The 21,846-nt window shown below is 40.4% G+C and overlaps 1 protein-coding gene across 13 annotated transcripts in view; it reads right to left on the reverse strand.

Moving 5' to 3' along the window:
- Positions 1–9,180: 9,180 nt before the first annotated feature.
- The window catches only part of ZNF684 (zinc finger protein 684), a 57,833-nt gene continuing 45,167 nt past the window's right edge, over positions 9,181–21,846 (reverse strand). For 2 of the 13 annotated variants that reach the window (XM_059044229.2, XM_067010576.1), the window contains 3 exons: positions 16,995–17,161; positions 16,190–16,285; positions 9,847–11,348 (listed from right to left, as the gene is read on the reverse strand). In XM_059044229.2, coding sequence (XP_058900212.1) covers positions 10,423–11,348; positions 16,190–16,285; positions 16,995–17,139 — 1,167 coding nt within the window. In that variant the 5' untranslated portion in view covers positions 17,140–17,161 and the 3' untranslated portion in view covers positions 9,847–10,422. Of the gene's footprint in view, positions 11,349–16,189; positions 16,377–16,994; positions 17,162–17,749; positions 17,918–20,783; positions 21,078–21,642; positions 21,794–21,846 lie in introns of those variants that run through there. The other 11 variants (XM_067010581.1, XM_059044203.2, XM_067010590.1 and 8 more) reach the window with 11 other exon arrangements.

Genomic DNA, 21,846 nt, shown 5'->3' on the forward strand with positions numbered 1-21,846 from the left:
GGAAAGGGACTGGCATCTCTCATTTGGTCAGTGGTCCTTTCCAGAATGTCACCTCATATGCACCTCTGGGCAGGCAGGTGTTCTAAGGCAGGGTGGCGAGGGACCCCTCAGTGCGGCCCTCCCTCCCTCACGGTTCTTGGATGGGGAGGCCTGGCCCAGTGTGACATCTTCCTATTCTCTGCACCTGTCTCCTGCTCCCGGCTAATGTACTCAATATGGTGTCCTCTTGGCAGCCCCTCTGCCCTGCTGTTTCTATACAGGCTTCACTCCTTGCAAGCAGCCCCAATCTGCATGGGGAAATCTCTTGCAACCCTCTTCATGGTACTGACTCGGGTCCTTGGGCTCTTTAATTAATAGAAATGGATAAGAGGCCCGATGAGAAAATCAGGCAAGGCTTTATTGAGACTCGTGCTGCAGCATGAGGGAAGGAAAACAAGTGAAAGATTCCCTTGCTCGCTACCAGAGGAAGGGGGTGAGGCTGGGGGCAGATGGGGGAGTTGGCAGGAGGGGTGGCTGAGGTGATCTGCCCACCCCCTGGTGGTGCCGAGCGCAGGGGGCATGCACAGTGCCCTGCTTTTGCTCCTGGCACCTCAGAAGTGGCAGTTGGTTTTTGGCCTTTTTGTATCTTACTGTTCATAATTTGCCCCAACTGTGCATACATGCAGTTATTTTTAGTCCCTTACAGTTTCTTTGTATTTTGTTGCTCAAGGAGACGTTTGTTCAGGTGCTAGCACTCCAGTAAAGTGTCCTGGGTCCCAGGTTCCAGGTCCCAGCCTATCTCACTCACTTGATTTTTGTAGAGAAATGCCAGGGCAGTCTCCGTCAGGGCTGACTCATGAATCTGCTGACTCCCATCCCCACCCTCTGACCAATCTTCTGCTTACATGAGGTTGTAGGGGTTATGGGGCAGGTCTGAGAAGATGGTTGAGGGTGGAAAAGTCGGTTTGGTCACCCTTTAAACAAGTCCTGGAAGCAGAGAAGTTGTCTGACCCCCAATTATTTTGTGCCTCTTTTTACAATGTGGGGTACTTGATGCCTCACCTGTAAATCCTAGTTTCTATCCTAGGCTAAAGGACAAATCCCACTTAACATCTGTTAGAGTTACGTAACATCCTGCACATGGATGTATCAAAAATTTAAACTATTCTCCCATTGTTGAACCTGTAGCTATGGTAGTCAGCCCTATTCACAAATATTCTGGGTCCCCTCTTCTTTGCAGTACATGGTAGGATTGCAATTTCCCATCCCTTGGAAGTTAATGGTGACAATGTAACTTGTTTGGCCGCAAAATATGAGTAGAAGTAATGTGTGCCACCTCCAAAAGGAATCGCTTAAGAGCCAGTGCACAAATTGTCATGTTTCTTTTCCCTCTTCCCCAGAAATTGTAATATTCATTGTGGCAAGCAGCCTCTAAAATGGCCCCCAATGATCCCCTTCTCCTGGTATTCAAGCCCTCGTAATCCCCTCTCCTTGAATGTGCACTGAACCTGGTGACTTGCTTCTAATGAATAGAATAAGACAAAAGTGACGGGATATCACTTCCAAGATTAGGTTACAAAAAGACTCTGGCTTCCATCACGCTTGGCCTCTACCCTCCACTGCTCCCTTAATCACTTTAAGAGCAGCCAGCTGCTTTGCTGGGAGATGTCCATGTGGTGCCTGGAGAGGGCCGTGTGGTAAAGAGCTGATGTATCCCGCCTGGTAGGACCTGAGGCCTGCCAGCAGCCACATGAGTTAAGTTTGGAAATGGATTTTCTGAGGCCTGCCACTCATCACATAAGTGAACTTGGAAGCACGTCCTTCCCCCTGCTGAGGCTTGAGATGACTGTAGCCCCAGCAGACACCTTGACTGCAGTCATTTTTTTAAAAATGAAGTTTATTTATTTATCTAGGCCACACAGCATGGCTTACAGGATTTTAGTTCCCCAACCAGAGATTGAACCCGAGGCCACGGCAGTGAAAGCGTAGAGTCCTTACCACTGGACCGGCAGGGAATTCCCGATTGCAGTCTTAAACGCCAGAGGATCTAGTGAAGCTATGCCCAGATTCCTAACCCACAGAAATTGTGACAAAATAAATGTTTCTTGTTATAAGCCACTAAGTTCTGGAGTAATTTGCTATGCAGCAGCAGATAACAAATACATTCAAGATGGTTCCAGAGTGGGGCAACATGGAGCTGAGGCCCCAGCCTGTCCAGCCTGGGCAGGTATTATGGGTGAGAAACAAATCCTTGTACTTACAAGCCACTAAGAAGATTGGGGGGGTTGGTTTAGTACTACACTAACCTTTGCAAGTGTAAATAACACAATGATAAACATCTTTGTACTGAAGTCGTTTACTAAATTTCTAATCATTTCCTTAGGACAGATTCATAGAAATGGAATTGCTCATTTAAATGGTAACGCAGGGACTTCCCTGGTGGCGCAGTGGTTAAGAATCTGCCTGCCAATGCAGGGGACATGGGTTTGGTCCCTGGTCCGGGAAGATCTCACATGCTGAGGAGCAACTAAGCCCGTGCGCCCCGACTACTGAGCCTGCGCTCTAGAGCCCGCGAGCCACAACTACTGAGCCTGCATGCCACAACTACTGAAGCCTGCACACCTGGAGCCCATGCTCCACAACAAGAGAAGCCACTGCAGTGAGAAGCCCGTGCAGCACAACGAAGAGTAGCCCTCACTCGCCACAACTAGAGAAAGCCCGCGCACAGCAACGAAGGCCCAAGGTAGCCAAAAATAATAAATAAATTTATTAAGTAAATAAAAAAATAAGTAAATGGTATGACATTTTAAGACTTTTTATGCACATTACCAAATAATGGTCCAAAAAGTTATGTTGATTTACATTTCCATCACTGAGGGGTAGTTTGATTCACCAAACCCTGACCAGTTTATTTACCTTTCAGTCATAACTTATGTGTCGATGAAAAAAACCTGTTCATTACCTCCTCCAAATTATCTTTTAAATATAATAGTTTCTATCTCCCGGTACCACAGTCTTGGTTCAGGCCTTCATCATTCCTTATGTGGCCTACTGCAGTATTCTACTCAATGGCCTTGCTTTCTGCAATTACTGTGCCATTCAGCTTGCCTAAATTATCCTTCAAAAAATAGTAACCTGTAAAAAATTAAAAAAAAATTTATTTAAAGTTAAAAAATGAAAATAAAAATAAATAAAAAAGTAAAAAAAAAAATAGTAACCTGGTCATTAGTCTCCTTAAACTACTTCAGTGCCAACCCGTGTATTAGTTATAATAGACTAAACTGCTGTAACAAATAGATCTTACAATGCACTGGCTCAGGAAAATAGAAGTCTATCTCTTCCTCATTTCACAGTCCGGGTAGGTGGTCCCTGTTGGTGGGTAGCTCTTTTCTGTGTGGTCAATCAGAGACTGTCTTAGTCCATTCTGGCTGCTATTAAAAAATACCACAGACTAGGAGGCTTATAAACAAGAGAAATTTATTTCTCACAGTTCTGGGGGCTGGAAGTCTGAGATCAGGATGCCAGCATGGTCGGGTGAGGGCCCTCTTCAGGGTGGCAGACTCCTCCTTACATGGTGGAAGGGGTTAGTAAGCTCTGTGGGGCCTCTTTTTTTAAGGAAACATAAATAAATGCATTGACATACCATATTCACAATGGAAAGTACCAATATTGTAAAGATGGCAGCTGTGCCCACATTAACTCCTAAATTCAGTTCCAATCAATCACTGAACAATGAAAACATTTTTCATCACAGACATTTTCAAACTTCACAAAAAAGAATAGTGTAATGAACTCCATGTACCCATCAACCAGCTTTGACAGTTATCAACATTTTGGCATCTTGTTATAATTACAGGGATTTAAGGGGAAGTGTGTGTTATCTTCCTGGAGAATTTTAAATCAGGACCAGAAATCATTGTGTCATTTTGCCTGTAATTACTATAGTTTGCATCACTAAGTACTTATTTTTTAAAGCCATAACTACTATTATCATACCTACACAAATGAATAGTTATTCCTTAATATCATCTAACTTTCCATCCACATTCAGATTTCTCAGGTTGTATCCAAAGATGGCTTTTTACAGTTGGTGTATTTGAATCAGGATGTAAACAGTCCTTACATTGCATTTGCTTTTGTCCTTTAAGCCTCTTTGGCTGTGTAACAGCTTCCCTTCTTTTTATTTCCTGCAGTCTGTTTGTTGTGTGTGCATGTGAAGGAAGGGATTTGGTGGGTGCGTGTTCCAGTGGTATGTGTGTGGGGCTTCTTTTATAAAGGCATTAATCCCAGTCATGAGGGCTCTGCCCTTATGACCTAATCCCTTCCCAAAGGCCACACCTCCTACTGCTATCACCTTGATTATTAGGTTTTCAACATATGAATTTGGAGGCGGTGGGATACAAATGTTCAGACCATAGCAGTGACCCAGACTGACGGTGGCTCTGCCCTTTTCGACACATTGCTTCCAAAGTTGACACATTCTAGCCCCTGGAAGAACACCTCCAGTACTAAAACACCATTCTCTGTGGCCTGGACTCCAAGGCAATTGCCTCTTAACTGGTCTCCCTATTTGCCCTCTTGCCATCCCTACTATCCATTTCCAACACACAGAGAGAACTTTCCAAAAATAAACCAGACTATACCACTCTTCCGCTAAAAATCTTCAAAATCTTCAAAACCTTCCCATCACATTTAGAAGGAAATCTCACATAATCTGGTACCTGTCTAATGCACAAAACTCACGTTCACTTCTCTGCTCCAGCCACACTGGACTTCTTGCTGATTCTCCACAGGCCGGGCTCACTCTTGCCTCCGGACCCTTGCACAATCTTTCCAAGGCTCCCTCCTTCGCTGCATTCAGGTCTCTATTTAAGTCTCCTCAGAGGACTTCCTTGGCCACTCCACCTTAGTTTCCTATGAATTCAATTACCTGACAGGTGTTTTTTTTTTTAATGTTTTATTTATCAATACCTGGGGTTATTATATATTTGTTTGATTATTGTTTTTTGAGTTGAGTGCTGACATCATGCCTTTTTGTTCACTGCTATACAATCAGTATACAGTCAGAACAGGGGTCAGCTCTGGTTTGCTGCCTGTTTTTCTTCTTTTTGGCTGCACTGCACAGCATGAGGAATCTTATTTCCCCAGTTAGGGATGGAACCCGTGCCCCTTGCAGTGGAAGCATGGAGTCTTGACCACTGGACCGCCAGGGAAGTCCCCTGCTCACTGTTTTTGTAAAGAGTTTTATTAGAACACAACCACACTCGTTCGTTTACATGTCTATGGCTGCTTTCATGCTATAGCAGAGTAGTTGTAACAGAGAATGTATTGCCCACAAAAGCCTAAAATATTTAATATCTAGCCCTTTACAGAAAAAGTTTGCCAACTCCTAATCTATAGCAATTAATAAGGATGTATCAGCTTTCTATTATTTGCTCAGTGGATCTTGTTCCATTCCTTAATTTTCCATCCTTTCTGTATGATTTTGCTTCAGTCTTCTTGTATGCAGTTTATACCTAGATTTTAAAAAACAATATGGTAGTCTCTGAAAAAGTATGGATTTTTAAGGCCTTTCAGGTTAGAAGAAGGAGGAATAGAGTATCTCTTTTACCATCTTGATTAAAATATAATGAAGACAGAGAACCCTGATTCAAGAGAAACAGCTGCTCTGATCTTAAAGATACTTTCTACTGCTGCTGTGCTATATGAAACGTCTTGCTCAAAAATCAGACTAAATCCCATCTCTGTCCAAAAGAAAGCAGTAACTGTTATACTAATTAAACACATTTACTACCTTCCTAGCTATAGTTAATTTCTAGACTTGAAAAACTTATTTGAAGAAAACATTTTTTATAAGAGATAGTATTAGTTAATGAAATAATTTGACAATATCACCAATTTATCTTCTTTCTTCCTTTCTCCAGAAAGGCACCAGCTCTTTTGATTTGGGGTTAGGGAGAGCACCTGATTATCTACCTTTTGCAATGTAAGTTATAAGGTGCCTCTGACATATTTATAAAAAAAAATAGAACGTTATTATTCCTTAGGAAAGGTGATTTAATCCATTTGCATTTATTGTGATTAGTGATATACTTTGACACATTCCTGCTGTTTTATTTTTGCTTTCTATTTACCATGCCTTTCCTTCATTGCTTTGGTTTTTCTTTCCTGTTTTCTATTGGATTTACAGCTCTCTATCCCCTTTTTTCTCTCTAGTGATTTGCGACCTAGTCTATTTCTTTCAGTGGTTAACCTTCAATTTTTAACATGCATATTCAACAAGGTATAAAGTTAGTATCTCCATCCTTTCCCAGATCAAGGATTTTATAACACTTTAGCCCTGATTCCTCCCACTTTTCCAACTTTATTCTCTAGAATATTCATTTTACCTTATTTCTAGCCCTCTCCCAAAGCAGTCATCATTTAAATTACACCCAACATAAACTCAGCTTTACCAACTTGTTTGTTCATCGATATTTCTTGCATCCTACTCTTCTCGGGTGGCTGATGGTAATGATGGTTTCTCAGGAAAATGAGATTTCAGGTGATACTTTCGTCGAGATTTTTTTGGCCTTATATATATATATATATATATATATATATATACTTTAATAAGCAGGTATTATAAAAGCATTAAAAAATAAACCTATCTTCAAACTGGAAAAAAATTAAACCTAATGTCCGTGTATAAACACTTAAACAGAGAAAAAATAGCATATTTGAGTGTTCCTGTTAAAAGGAAAAAAGTTAAAGTAAAAATCTCAAAGTGTAACATTCTTGAGGGAAGGTGGGTGTGAAAAAGGATAATCTGCTTACATTATGCATGACTATTTTCAAACATTTTGGACAACTAGACAAAGGCACAGACTTCCAATGAAGAAAAATGGGCTTCTGGGGATTTAAGATCATATTTGACCTGAGTGTAAATAACATTTTGGTTTTCTTCCTGCCAAAATCATGTTCTGGGGTTGAGATCATACAGGAAAAGAATGAAGTCATTGGTAGAAAGCTCCACAGATAGCAATTTTTATGTGTCCAGTACTGGAGTCCAGGTGTCAAAGAAGTCTGGAAATGTGAGAAAATAACTTTTTATTGTTCTTTTTTCAGATAAATGGTCATATCTCTAGCTTTAAATATAGAAGTACTTTGCCCACAAACATGTCTGAGGTTGAAAGAAAACATGATAAACATATTAGTTGAAAATATAACTAGTTATTGTTTGAAATTTTTTCTTGCAGCATTATTTACGATAGCCAAGACATGGAAGTAACCTAAGTGTCAACTGATGGATGAATGGATAAAGAAAATGTGATATATACCCAACAGAATATTACTCAGTCATAAAAAAGAAGGAAATCCTGCCATTTGCAACTACATGGATAGACCTGGAGTGCATTTTGCTAAGTGAAATAAGTCAGACAGAGAAAGACAAATACCATATAATCTCACTTATATGTAAAATAAATGAAACAAAACCCCAAACCCACAGATTACAGAGAACAAATTGGTGGCTGCCAAGGGCTGGGAGTGGGGGCTGGGCAAAGTGGGAGAAAGGGGTCAAAAGGTACAAACTTTAAACTTCCAGTTTTAAAATAAGTAATAGGGATGTAATGTACAGCATGGTTAATAGTTAATAATACTGTGTTACATATTTGAAAGTTGTGAGAGTAGATCTTAAAAGTTCTCATCACAAGAAAAAAATTTTAGTAACTGTGTGTGGTGATGAATTTTAACTACACTTGTGCAGAATATTTCACAATGTAAACAAATATTGACTCATTATGTTGTACACCTGAGACAAACATGATGTTACCTGTCAGTTATATCTCAACTTTTTAAAAAAGATAGGGAATTCCCTGGCAGTCCAGTGGTTAGGACTCTACACTTTCACTTCTGAGGGCATGGGTTCGATCCCTGGTCGGGGAACTAAAATCCCGCAAGCCACACACACACACCCCAAAAAAAAGAAAAAAAAAGAAGATAAATTGAGCAATATATAAAATATGTTCAAGAAAGTAAAACACTACAATAACTTGTGATTACAACAATCACCAACAACAGGGTCTTGGCAGATATAAGAGTCTTCCAATTATATGTAAATGTCTAGTATCCCTTATCCTATTTTATTCAATAAAAATGTATATGTTTTATTAAAAGAACTTCAAATTCACTTGACTTTACTTAAAAATAATTTGTATATTTGATTATTATTAGACATGATTTTCTGCACATCTCACAAATGTGAGCTCTAGACCCATGAAATGCATTAGAATTAGTGAGATTCATCATTTTGTTTTATTGCCTGACAATGACTTGGTTTAAATAGAAAAAAATATTTTTTCTTTGTTTCAACTTTTTAAACACCTATTTAATTTTGTTTCATTATGGTTCATACTTAGCTAATTATTTTACTCTATTAATTAAGAAAGGGAACAAATAGTTTAATTCAGAGCTCAGATCATAATACCAAATACTCATTCTAGCAACAATGAGACAGTCCCCACCCTCCAAGGATGTCTGTCTTCTTGCTGTCTTAAACTTTATATCTGCTCAGATACTAATATTACTGCTAAAGTCAGGAGCTAAGAGCTAGGAGGGGAAGAGAAAATGTTAAATAAGGCAAAGTGACGGCTTTAAAGGGAAGTGAGAGAAAAGGCAGTCAAAATTGAAAAAGGATCCCTGAGTTTATAATTAACTTACATATATACTTCTGTGTTTTGCCAAGTGATTTGGTGTGACTACCTAAGTTTAATTAGCATACAGTCTCAGAATGAAAACTCTGTAAGACAAGGCTTCACTTAGATTTGATGGATATTCAGAAAATCACTCTCATTCATGTCTTTGTCATCATCACCCTGCAAAAATGTTAATGAGGGAAAACAATTCCAAGTTCACACATATAATCCCAAAAGTTATGCTTGCAAGAGAAAACCTGATTTTGTGAATATAGGTTCAAGCTCAATGCAGTACCTAAGCTTCCACCAAGTCTGAAGAAAGGGCTTAAAGTCATATTAGCAAGCAAGACTTAAAGTGAAATACAGAATTTTCACTTAAATCATTGTGAGTTCATGTCTTTAAAGGGAATACACAAAATTTATGTAATGTCAAATAATAAAAGAGTTGCTAAGAAGTTCAAGGAAGCAGAAACTTCAATATAGCTTGATATGATACCTATAGTAGTCACCTGGAAATTTCCAAACAAGCCTGAGATATCTCTGAATCGATTTCCTAAACAAAAAGATAATAATTGACTTTAATAATAATATAGACAATTTAATTTTATTTTAATCAATAATATTGGTTTTAATAATTTCCTTCCAGAAGTCTCACGAAGTATTATGACACCTAATTTTTCTAAACTAAGTACCCCAGTTATATACTGCCTTACGTTCACTCCTACTTATGTAGCTGCTCCAGTAAAATAGGATGGCTTTTATTTATGACTATTTATCTGGAGAAATGCCTCTTTCCCTGTACTAAGTGCTTAGAGTAATACAGAACACAGCTGTTTTCTTTCTTCAGTGTCTGGTTATTCAGGATTAAATACACACACATGCACACACACATGTTTTGCACAGAGAAGAAAACATATTACACAGTGTCCTCAGTTGAGCAGAGCAGAAGGCTTCATAACTGTCCCTGACTATTATTTAAGAGGAGGCTCAAGAAGGCTCAGTAACAACTGCCGTAACTATTCATAAGTGCCACGAAATGGTTAGAGATCAAGTTCATAGCACTGACCTTCATCCTACATAATAAACCATATTATTTCATTTATATTTGGCAATTCTGGATATGGTGATTTTAGGCTTTGAAGAGACAATGATGGTATTTACCAGAGATCTTAATAGATATAATTTTAGAAGGGGTTTAAATTTTATTTATACATTTTTTATTGTAGTAAAATATACAGAACATAAAATGTACTATCTAAACCATTTTTAAGTGTACAATTCATTGGCATTAAATACGTTCACAATGTTGTGCAACCATCGTTATAACAGATATAATTTTGTTTAATGTGCATAGCATGTATTTCAAACCCACGGTTATACAAATTTCTTAAGCAATGCAGACATTTGTATAAATGGTGTAAAAATCATAAATCAGGGGCAGTGTACACATGCAATTATAGTCAGTCTGATGCCTTATTCAATTTTTTCATAACTTCCTCAGTTTTACTGTAAAGTTGTCTGTAGCTCAAAATTTTCTGTAATCTTTTCAATAAAATTAGTAATATCACTTATAGAACATGAATTTCAGAACATGCTTTTCCACATTTATTCAACTGATAGGGTTTTTCTCATGATGAATTCTTTGCTGCTTCAGTAAAAGGCTAATTTTAAGTTTTTCCACATTTACAAAGCTCCCTTGTTTTTATGACTTTTTTGGTGGAGAATAAGGTGTGTCTTCCAGTTAAAAGATTTCCCACATGTGTTGCATTTATTTTGTTGCTCTGCTGTGAGTTGAGTAATGTTTAAGGAGATGTGATCTCTTGATGAAGGATTTGCCACATTCAGTGCACCTGTGGGGTTTCTCGCCTGTATGAATTCTCTGATGCATGACCAACACTGATGAGTCTGCAAAAGCTTTGCCACATTCTCTGCATCGGTATGGTTTCTCGCCTGTATGGATTCTGGAGTGTTTATAAAGGGATGAACTGTACTTGAAGCTTTTCCCACACTCCTTACATTCAAATGAGTTCTCGGGTGTGTGCGATTTCACATGCTGAGTAAAGGAGGAGTTCCAGGTGAATGATTTCCCACATTGATCACATTCATAAGGCTTCTCTCCAGTGTGGAGTCTCTGATGGACCACGAGTTGTGCTTTATGCGTAAAAGCTTTCCCACAATCACTGCACACAAAGGGCCTCTCTCCACTATGAATTTTTTGATGAGCTGCAAGGTGTCCCTTACTGTTAAAGGCTTTCCCACAGTCACTGCATTCAAAGGTTTTTTTTTTCCTTGTATGCTTTTTTTCATGTCTAATGAGATGAGACTTCTTTTGGAAGGCTTTCTCACATTCACTGCACCCAAAGATTTTTTTCCTTCTGTGCTTTTTTTCATGTCTAATAAGACACAACTTCTTTTTGAAGGCTTTTCCACATTCCTTGTATTCATAAGAGTTTTCTCTGATACAACTTTTATTATAACTAAGAAAGTATAAGTTAGGTTGCAAACACTTTCCATTTGATTCATATTTATGTTGTTTTTGTCTTGAAGAAATAAAATTTATACTCAGATTACAATTTTGGACTGTCTCGTTGGTCAGTGTTTTCTTGAAGGTGAACATACCTTGGTTCAAAAAATTGTCTTTGCTTCCTTCTCCTTCCTGTCCCTCTAGCTCATCATCAAGTAAGCAGATAACTTCTAAAAAGGAGTAAAATGAAACATTTTCAGTTACTCCTTCCAATATAATGTAACAGAAAGAAATTTTTAAAGTCTATGTTTTTGGGCAAGGATGCCTATTCTGACCACTTCTAGCCAACATAGTACTAAAGTCCTAGCTAGACCGATTAGGTAAGAAAAAGAAACAAAAAACATCTAAATGGGGAAGGAAGAAGTAAAAGAATCTCTGTTCACTGATGACATGATCTTGTATTCAGAAAACCCTAAAGATTCCATGAAAAAACCGTTAGAACTAATAAATTCACCAAAGTTGTAGGATACAAAATCAACATAAAAAAATCAGTTGTCTTTCTATACCCTAAAAGCAAACAATCTGAAAAGGAAATTAATAAAACAATCCATTTACAATAGCATCAAAAATAATAAAATAAACTTAACCAAGGAGATGAAAGACCTGTACACTGACAACTACAAAACCCTTCTGAAAGAGATTAAAGAAAACACAAATAAATGGAAAGACATTTTCCATTTTCTGTGTTCATGGACTAGACTATTGTTAAAATGTCCCAAATGTACCCAAATGTATCTACAGATTCAGTGCAATCCCAGTGGAATTTTTTGCAGAATTTGAAAAAGCAATTCTAGGGGCCTTCCCTGGTGGTGCAGTGGTTAAGAATCCTCCTGCCGGGACTTCCCTGGTGGCACAATGGTTAAGAATCCGCCTGCCAATGCAGGGGACACGGGTTCAAGCCCTGGTCTCGGATGATCCCACATGCTGTGGAGCAAATAAGCCCGTGCGCCACAAGTACTGAGCCTGCATTCTGGAGCCCACAAGCCACAACTACTGAGCCTGCATGCCACAACTACTGAAGCCCATGCACCTAGAGCCCATGCTCTGCAACAAGAGGAGACACCACAATAAGAAGCCTGCGCACCGCAATGAAGAGTAGCCCCTGCTCGCCGAAACTAGAGAAAGCCCATGCACAGCAATGAAGACCCAACGCAGTCAAAAATCAATAAATAAAATAAATTTATATATATATAAAAAAGAAGAATCCACCTGCCAATGCAGGGGACAAGGGTTCAAGCCCTTGTCTGGTAAGATCCCACATGCTGCAGAGCAACTAAGCCTGTGTGCCACATAACTAAACCTGTACTCTACAGCCCGCAAGCCACAACTACTGAGCCTGTGTGCCACAACTACTGAAGCCCACACGCCTGGAGCCCGTGCTCTGCAACAAGAGAAGCCATCCCAATGAGAAGCCTGTGCACCATAACAAAGAGTAGCCCCCACTCGCTGCAATAGAGAAAGCTCACACACAGCAACGAAGACCCAATGCAGCCAAAAATAAATTTAAAAATAAATTAATTAACTAAAAAAAAAAAGAAAAAGCAATTCTAAAATTCGTATGGAACCATGAGGGACTCCCAAGAGCCAAAACAATCTTGAGAAAGAACAAAGCAGCAGGCCTCACATTTCCTGTTTTGAAACCACATCACAAAGTTACAGTAATCAAAACTGTACTTTATGGTACTGGCATAAAGACAGATATATAGACCAATGGAAAAGAATAGACATCCCAGAAATAAGCGCACGCATATATGGCCTTCAAGAAGTATGCCAAGACAACACAATGGGGAAAGAATAGTTTCTTCAACAAATAGTGCTGGGAAAACCAGATACCCACATGTAAAAGAGTTAAATTGGACCCCAATCTTACACCACACATAAAAATCAACTCAAAATGTATTAAAGACTTAAACATAAGATCTGAAACTATAAAACTCCTAGAAGAAAAGATAGGGGAAAACTTCAGAATATTGGTGCTCACAATGATTTGGAGAGGGAACCAAAAGCACTGACAAGAGCAAAGATAGACAAGTGGTACTACAGCAAACTAAGAAGTTTCTGTTAAGAAAAGGAAACAATTAATAGAGTGAAAAGGCAACCTACAGAATGGGAAAAAATATTTTAAAAACAAATATTGGATAAGTCGTTAATATCCAAAATATATAAGGAACCCTTACAACTCAATAGCAAAAAACAGGCAAAGAACTTTAATAGACATTTCTCCAAAGGAGACATACATATGGTCAACAGGTATATGAAAAGATGCTCAACATCACTAATCATCAGGGAAATGCAAATCAAAACCACAATAAGATATCACTTCACACCTGTTAGGATGTCCATTATTATTATTATTATTTTATTTTAATTTTTTTTCCGGTATGCAGGCCTCTCACTGTTGTGGCCTCTCCCGCTGCGGAGCACAGGCTCCAAATGCGCAGGATCAGCAGCCATGGCCCACAGGTCCAGCTGCTCCGCAGCATGTGGGATCTTCCCGGACCGGGGCATGAACCCATGTCCCCTGCATTGGCAGGCGGACCCTCAACCACTGTGCCACCAGGGAAGCCCAGGATGTCCATTATTAAAAAACAAAAAAAAACAAAATAACAAATGTTGGTAAGAATGTGGAGAAATTAGAACCCTGGTGCACTGCTGGTGTGCATGTACAATGGTACAGCCACTATGGAAAACGGTATGGAGTTTCCTCAAAATATCAGAAATTGAACCACCAATCCCACTTCTGGGTATTTATCAAAAAAATTGAAAACAGGATTTCCTAGATATTAGCACTCCTGTGCTCACTGCAGCATTATTCACAATAGCCAAGAATTGGAAACAATCTAAATGTCTACTGACAGATGAATGGATAAAGGAAATATGGTATATACCTACTTTAAAAAAGAAGGAAATCCTTCTATGCTACAATATGGATGAAGCTCAAGGACATTAGGCTAAGTGAAATCAGCCAGTCACAGAAGGACAAAAACTGCATGATAGCACTTACATAAGGTATTTAAAATAGTCAAACCTATATAAGCAGAAAGTAGAGTAGTGGTTGCCAGGGGCAGGGAGGAGTGGGAAATGGCGAGTTGTTCAATGGGTTTAGAGTTTCAGTCCTGCAAGATGAGGAAGTTCTAGAGATCCCCTGTACACCAATGTGCATACAGTTAACAATATTGTACTATACACTTAAAAGTTTGCCAATGAGGGTAAGTTTCATATTATGCATTTTTTTTTTACCACACACATGTAAAGTCTCTGGTTTCAGGTCTAGTCTCCCATTCTGGACTACAAAACAAAAAAGAAATCTGTATTTGTCCTGCCCAGGGCATTAAGAAGAAACTGCTGAAATGGAGGCTTCTGGAAAACAATAATGAGAACAAGCAGCTTTTTCTATTTATAACTATAACTTTCCATTCTGTGAAAGATGGTAAACTAGGCACAAAGTAATGTTATAACAATGACAAAGAAAGTTAAAAAGGGCTCTGAACAAGGATGCAGAGTAGCTCTGAGAATGGGGAGAGCCATTTCAGAGGAATGAATGAGGAGGGTAACCAGGGGAACAAGGAGATAAAGGCATTCTGAGAAATGAGAAGAGCTAGACTGGGTAGGGGAAATTTGACCAGAGTCAAAATCTACAACATCTAAGAATTAAGTTGTCCTGTTAGGAAGCTCCCAAGTCTCCTTCACACACTTCTCCTTCTCCTTCCTCATCCTGCACACAACCACCAAAGAACTGTCAAGCCATTAACTTCCTTTTACCTATAGGCACTTTCCTATATCCTCTCTAGCCACCCAAGCCACAGTTGAGGCCTATTTGTAGAAAGTTCTCCAACTCCACTTCTAGCTAGGATTCATTCTCCAATGCCTACACATACCCAGGAACACAGAGGCTCAGCAGAACGTTGAAAAGAGACCAGATGTCAATTCTTTTGCTTCTATCATCAGTTATTTCTACTACTTGATAAGAATTTTTCCTGATAAATAATCCTATTTTTTTCATAACCTCTTTCAACCTTCCAGATGTACTAGCCTCCAAAACTCTGCTTTGCCCCTGACACTCTTTAACTCAAATTTCACATTTTGGTTTCCACACATACAGATTCCATTATTTTTGGGGATCTGAACCATAAGACTCCTAGGCTTTACCAACTTTTGCCTTTATATACTGTGTGGTTAAGAAAGTTAACTCTGACTACTGTTACTATGGTGCCACACCATGTCCAAAACAACATCATCACTGCTCAAAACCCTACAAATGCTAAGTCCACTGATATAATAATGTTAGGGAAAATGGAGGAGAAGGCAAGGCAATTCTTCACTGTTTCTGAGATTGCCTTCCATCAAGGGAGAATCTTATTAGTGTAACAATTTGGACTCTTACCTCATTCCTTATTTCTCAAATAAACACAATCTGATTACATTATTAGAAATAGATGTATGGGGCTTCCCTGGTGGCGCAGTGGTTGAGAGTCCGCCTGCCGATGCAGGGGACACGGGTTTGTGCCCCGGTCCGGGAGGATCCCACATGCTGCGGAGCAGCTGGGTCTGTGAGCCATGGCCGCTGAGCCTGCGCGTCCAAAGCCTGTGCTCCGCAACGGGAGAGGCCACAACAGTGAGAGGCCTGCGTACCGCAAAAAAAAAAAAAAAAAAGAAATAGATGTATGGAGAGATCTGCCATCATGTTGAGGAGGGAAGAATGAGGATTCTAGGAACTGAGAGAACCAACAAGCACTTCGATGGAACAGGCAGCATGAGGAGCCAGAGCAGAGAGGAAGGACATCCTCCCACACAAGAGCTGAGAAACAGAAAGAGCAGCCACGTGGAAGAGTGGAAGTGAACGTGTCATCTGGGGATCTGAGGATGTTGTGTCAGGTGTACCCAGTCACTTTCAAAGGTGTGTGGTTTTAAGAGGTGCTTCCTGCAAAGTATTTCAGAGGTGCCTGTCCCTCACTCACCAACTGAGATCTCAGTTCCAGAGACTCCCATCTACCTGCTTTCTCTGACTCACCTGGAGAGCGCCAACGTGGGTTCTCTCCCTCCACCATCCATGGCTCTTGTCCTTGCTCCACCTTGAAGATCACTTTTGTTTTGGTGACTGGACACCCTATTCATGGGAAACAACAAAGAACTGGGGACAAAGTGCTAGGAACAAACGACTACCTCACAATCGGGTTTGCCTCCTGGAGTCTTAGGGCCTGTGAAGATGACAGACAAGCTTTAGAACAGAAAAGACCCTTCTTCATTTGGGAGGCAGAAGCATTAAACATACTTCCTGATCCCCAAAGGGGATTATGAATCTTTGACCAGACTAAGCTGGTGGCGCAGTAGTTAAGAATCCACCTGCCAATGCAGGGGACAGGGGTTCGAGCCCTGGTCCGGGAAGATCCCACATGCTGAGGAGCAACGAGGCCCGTGCACCACAACTACCAAGCCTGCTCTCTAGAGCCCGCAGCCATAACTACTGAGCCCATGTGCCACAACTACTGAAGCCCACGTGCCTAGAGCCTGTGCTCCACAACAAGAGAAGCCACCGCAAGGAGAAGCCCATGCACCGCAACGAAGAGAAGCCCCTGCTCGCCACACTAGAGAAAGAGAAAGCCCGCATGCAGCAAAGAAGACCCATCATGGCCATAAATAAACAAACAGAAATAGCAAAAAAAAAAAAAAAAAAAGAAAAGAAAAGAAAAAGATTCTTTGACCACTAAAATTCAGGGTCAAACTTACTAATGCCTCAGAATGTTCACAGGTTTCTCAAGTCTTAAAGGAAGGGTACTATTAGTATATCCTGAGTTACCCTAGGAAGTTGTCCTTACCCACTGAGATGAGGTTTCTAAAGTTCTCCAGCATCACATCCCAATACAGCTTCCTCTGAGCACATCCCAGCAGCTGCCACTCCTCCAGGGTGAAGTCCACGGCCACATCCTGGAATGTCACTGATCCCTGTAATAGTACATTCATCTTCGACCTGAAGTGAGCACCACTGGGGCACGTGGAGGGGATTCAGAGAAATTCCTCTAATTATGTTCATATGTTCAGAGTTTGCAGTAAGTTACCTAGAATAACTAAAAACTACGTACTTGATTTAGAATTAAAATTTGTGATAGAAGAAAATCATATTAAAACTGCCTCAGTATATAAATATACACACATACGTATATATACATACGTATACGTACATATATATGGAGAGAGGGAGAGGAAGAGAAGGAATAAGATAATACTAAGTTCACTGAGCATTGTTCTGGCCTCAGGTATTCTGCTTATACAAAGGGACACTGAAAAACAGTCATATGAAAACGGCTACTCATTTATGACAAATCATCAAATTTTTTTCTTTCACGATAAGTGCCAGGAAAATCTTTATCTATGGAATTGTTATACCTTATTCTCTAGGACCTGGCCAATAACTTCACTGATTGGGTATCCTGTTTTTATGACTGCTAAGATTAAGCATAAATTTGCATCTCAACATTACAAAGTATGTGCAGACCCTACGGCCTCCATATCAATTTTCTAATTTTTCTTCAATTTAAATTTCAATCTATATTTTTCCCATTTATATTCTTACCTGTTAATACTTTTCCACTTTAATATATGGAGTCTTACAAGTCACTTCAAATTCACCAGAAAGCAAAGTGGAATTTGAATGAATAAATGGATGGATAGACGTATGGATGGATGGATATCTTGCCTGGAAGTTGGTCGCTTTCTGCGGCTCATGAGAAAGGACACCGATCTACGAAAACAAGACAGGGGGAGTCCCCTGCCTTTCCAGCCTAGAAATAAGTACCCATATGCCAGCTACAAAAAAGGCTACTGGGGGAAGAATGACCTTTCAAACAAGCAGGGAAGTCCATGTTATAGAAAGACCAACTTGTCCACTTTTAATCCTGATATGACCACAGGAAACTTGGGTAAGGATGGTCTCTCTTGGGTAGATATATACATTTCTGCCCACTGATCTATTACAATTTATTGTTAATTTCTGATCTAGTGATTTCTTTTCTCCCAGAAACTTATCCCGAATAAATAAAAATTGATGGATATGAAGATTAAAAGCCTGAGTTCTGGAGCCAGGCAACCGAGTTCAAATTCAGCTACTCCAATTACTAGCAGCAATGACCCTGAGAAAGTCACTTAACTACTCTATACCTCAGTTTTCTTATCTGCAAAACGCTGATGATAATAGTACACACATCATAGGATTTTTTCGAGGACTAAATAAGTGAATACATGGAAACCACTCAGAACAATATGTGGTAAGCACTCAATAAGACTGTGACTATTTTTAAAAATAAAAAAGGGGGGCTTCCCTGGTGGCGCAGTGGTTGAGAGTCTGCCTGCCGATGCAGGGGACACGGGTTCGTGCCCCGGTCTGGGAAGATCCCACATGCCGCGGAGCGGCTGGGCCCGTGAGCCATGGCCGCTGAGCCTGTGCGTCCGGAGCCTGTGCTCCGCAACGGGAGAGGCCACAACAGTGAGAGGCCCGCGTACCGAAAAAAAAAAAAAAAAAAAAAAAAATGAGAAAGGGAGAGATGAAAAACAATGTTTTTATATCATTGCTTATAATATGAAAACACAGTTAATAGCTTAAATGTCCATTAATAGAGTGTTGACTTTTAAAAAAAGATGATAGCTTAAATGTCCATTAACGGTGTTGATTAAAAAAAAAAGATGCTGTAGAAAGATATTGCTTTGGAAAGAGGTTCCATTTATATTTGTAGGTGAAAAAAGTACATTAAAATATATAACATGATCCTCCCCTCCCCCTTTTAAAAGAATATGTACGCAGATACAGAGACACACAAGCTTGGTGGTCTCTGCAAATAAATAATAGCTATCTACAAAATGTAAATAACTGTTATTTAGGGTTGTAAAGACAGCAGAATCATATGTAATTTCTATTTTTTTACATATTTGTACTTTCTAAATGTTTATAATGTATTATTTTTTCAAATATATACACATACATGTAAATATATAGTTTAAAAATATACATATAAAATTTAAACAAAGGTCTGTATTGCCCTACAACATCTTGGTTCCACCTCTTCTAACCTCATCTACTTCAATCCTTCAAGCACCCTCCTATAGTCACTCTGATCAGACATTCAGCTTTCTTGCTCTTCCTCCAAAATACCAAGGATGATTACTCAGGATCTCTGCACATCTCTTCTGCCTGGGCTGTTCTCCCCCAGGGAAAAATCGAGATACTGCACAGCTCACTCTCTAAATTCCTTCAGGTCTCTGCTTACGGGTCACTTAGCAGCGAGGCTTTTCTTGACAACCTCAGATAAAAGAGCTTCCTCCCTCACGGTCACCACCACGCTGTACACCCTTACTCTGTCTTTTTCTCCATTGCACCTACTATCAAATGACAGATTGTGTATCTGTTTATTTGGTTTTTGCTTCTCTACCTCCATGAAAAACATAGATTCTGTTCTGCTCACTGTGGTACATTAAGTACCAGAATGGTGTTTGGTCCACAATAGACACTCAGCAAATATTTGCTGAATGAATCAAACTCCTTGTTACATGTTTTCAAAAGAAACTTATTAAGCAACTTTGGCCCAACTGAACTGTGATGCCGAGGACTTCCCTGGCAGGCGAGTGGTTAAGACTCCGTGCTTCCACCGCAGAGAGTACCAGTTCAATCCTTGGGCAGGGAACTAAGATCCTGCATGCCGCTGCGGTGCGGCAAAACTTTTTTTTATTTTTATTTTTTTAATTTTTGGCTGCGCTAGGTCTTCGTTGCTGCCCATGGGCTTTCTCTAGTTGTGGCGAGTGGGGGCTACTCTTCATTGCAGTGTGCGGGCTTCTCATTGCGGTGGCTTCTCTTGTTGCAGAGCACGGGCTCTAGGTGCACAGGCTTCAGTAGTTGTGGCACAGGGGCTCAGTAGTTGTGGCGTGCAGGTTTAGTTGCTCTGTGGCATGTGGGATCTTCCCAGACCAGGGCTCGAACCCGTGTACCCTGTATTGACAGGTGGATTCTTAACCACTGCACCACCAGGTAAGTCCCGTGGCAAAACTTTTGAACTGTGATGCAGGAAAAAGAACAGTCTGGGAATTGAAGACTGGATTTCAGGCCTGACTCAGCCACTAACAAGCTGTGGGACTCTAGCTCTCAATTGCCATCTCCTTAAAATGAAGAAGCAGAACCAGAAGACTCCTAAAAGTCCTTCTAGCACCATGAGGCTGTGATTACTCTGTAAACTAGTTCTGCATTTAGGTAAGGGGAGAAAGGGAATCAGCATAACCCTAACGGGCAAATATAACAACTAAAATAGTAAGGAGCCAGCTTAATTGTGAAGGAAGCAATGAGGAAGGGAACGCACTGGTGTGAATGTGTGTTTTTGAGAGCCTGAGAGAGAGAGAAAGAGAGAAGGGGAATGAATAAATGTGTTTAGGAAAGAAGTAGAATTTCTTCTGTAGTAGCTTTTGATTCTTCTTTCCCTTGACCATACCCTCATTCTCCTCCTTGAGTTTCATTTTTCTGTGGAGGCTGACCACATAAACCCATACTTCATTTCCTGTAATTCTCACCTCTCTCCTCAAACATTTGGGACAACACCTCCATAAGCACAGTCCTTGATGGTACTTACATGTAATGCCTTGAGTCAAGCCCTACTCTCACTAGATAGCTGAGACAGAAGTTGATTCTTGTCTCAACTGAAATGGGGTAAAAAAGTCACAGGTCAGGAGAGCCTCTTCCCGGGGTTAATCTGATGGAGAAGCAACACTCCTTCAACAGGAACCTTCACGTTGGGCCGCGATCCTTTAAACTCACCATCCTGTGGCCCTAGGTTGGCTTTCTGAAGATTTTAACCAGGGCCGCTGGAAACTGAAACAGGCAGGAATACGCAAGAGGGACCCTCAGGTTCAATTACACAGTCTTCCTGCAGAGACACCAAGAGTTCTCTCAATAACAATGATCACAAGTTGAAGTTCATATAGCATTCACTCCTCAAGAAGAATACAAACTAACTCTTTGTTTTAGGCAGAGTACTATGTTGCAAAAATAATGAAATTTGGGTAAAATGGCACTGAGTTTGAATACTTGCTCCTCCACTAACTAGCTGTGTGATTTGAAGCAGCTTCATACCTCCCTGTAAAACGATGAGTACACTTACAAGGCATCGTGATAAACAAATGCCAATACTTTAAAATAATGTGCTTAGCAGTGACTGTCTGGCACTGGCCGTATTGGTTCTCTTCCCCGCCGCTTTGAAGGGGTTTACTGCCTTCGGGCGAGTCAAAAATCTTGTGGAATGAGATGAGTTACGGTTCAACGCACAGGCGGGGGCTCCCTACGCGGTCCACACTACCTACAACACAGCAACGCAGACTGGCCCGACACGCCCCAGCCAGACCTCGGGAGAAAGGAGCCCAGACCTGGGCAGAAAGGAGCCCAGCCCTTACTCGGCTTCCCCTGAGCCAAATGCCCCCGCGCATAGGAGTTACCTACAATTCTGCTTTCTTCACATGAACTGAGAAGCCGGTCTCTGCTCTCCACCTGTCTCTCAATCCCTTCTGGCTCACCCGCCGCTCAGTACTGAAACACGTGGAGTAACGCAAACACTTCCTGAGGTCCCCACTGCGCGTGTGCGGAAGTAGCGACCCACCCAGACCCTCCCCGCAGTGTTCTCTGGGGAAATCCACCAGAGA

Source organism: Kogia breviceps, chromosome 1 (assembly GCF_026419965.1).
Source record: "Kogia breviceps isolate mKogBre1 chromosome 1, mKogBre1 haplotype 1, whole genome shotgun sequence".
In the NCBI taxonomy this organism is placed as follows: domain Eukaryota; kingdom Metazoa; phylum Chordata; class Mammalia; order Artiodactyla; family Physeteridae; genus Kogia; species Kogia breviceps.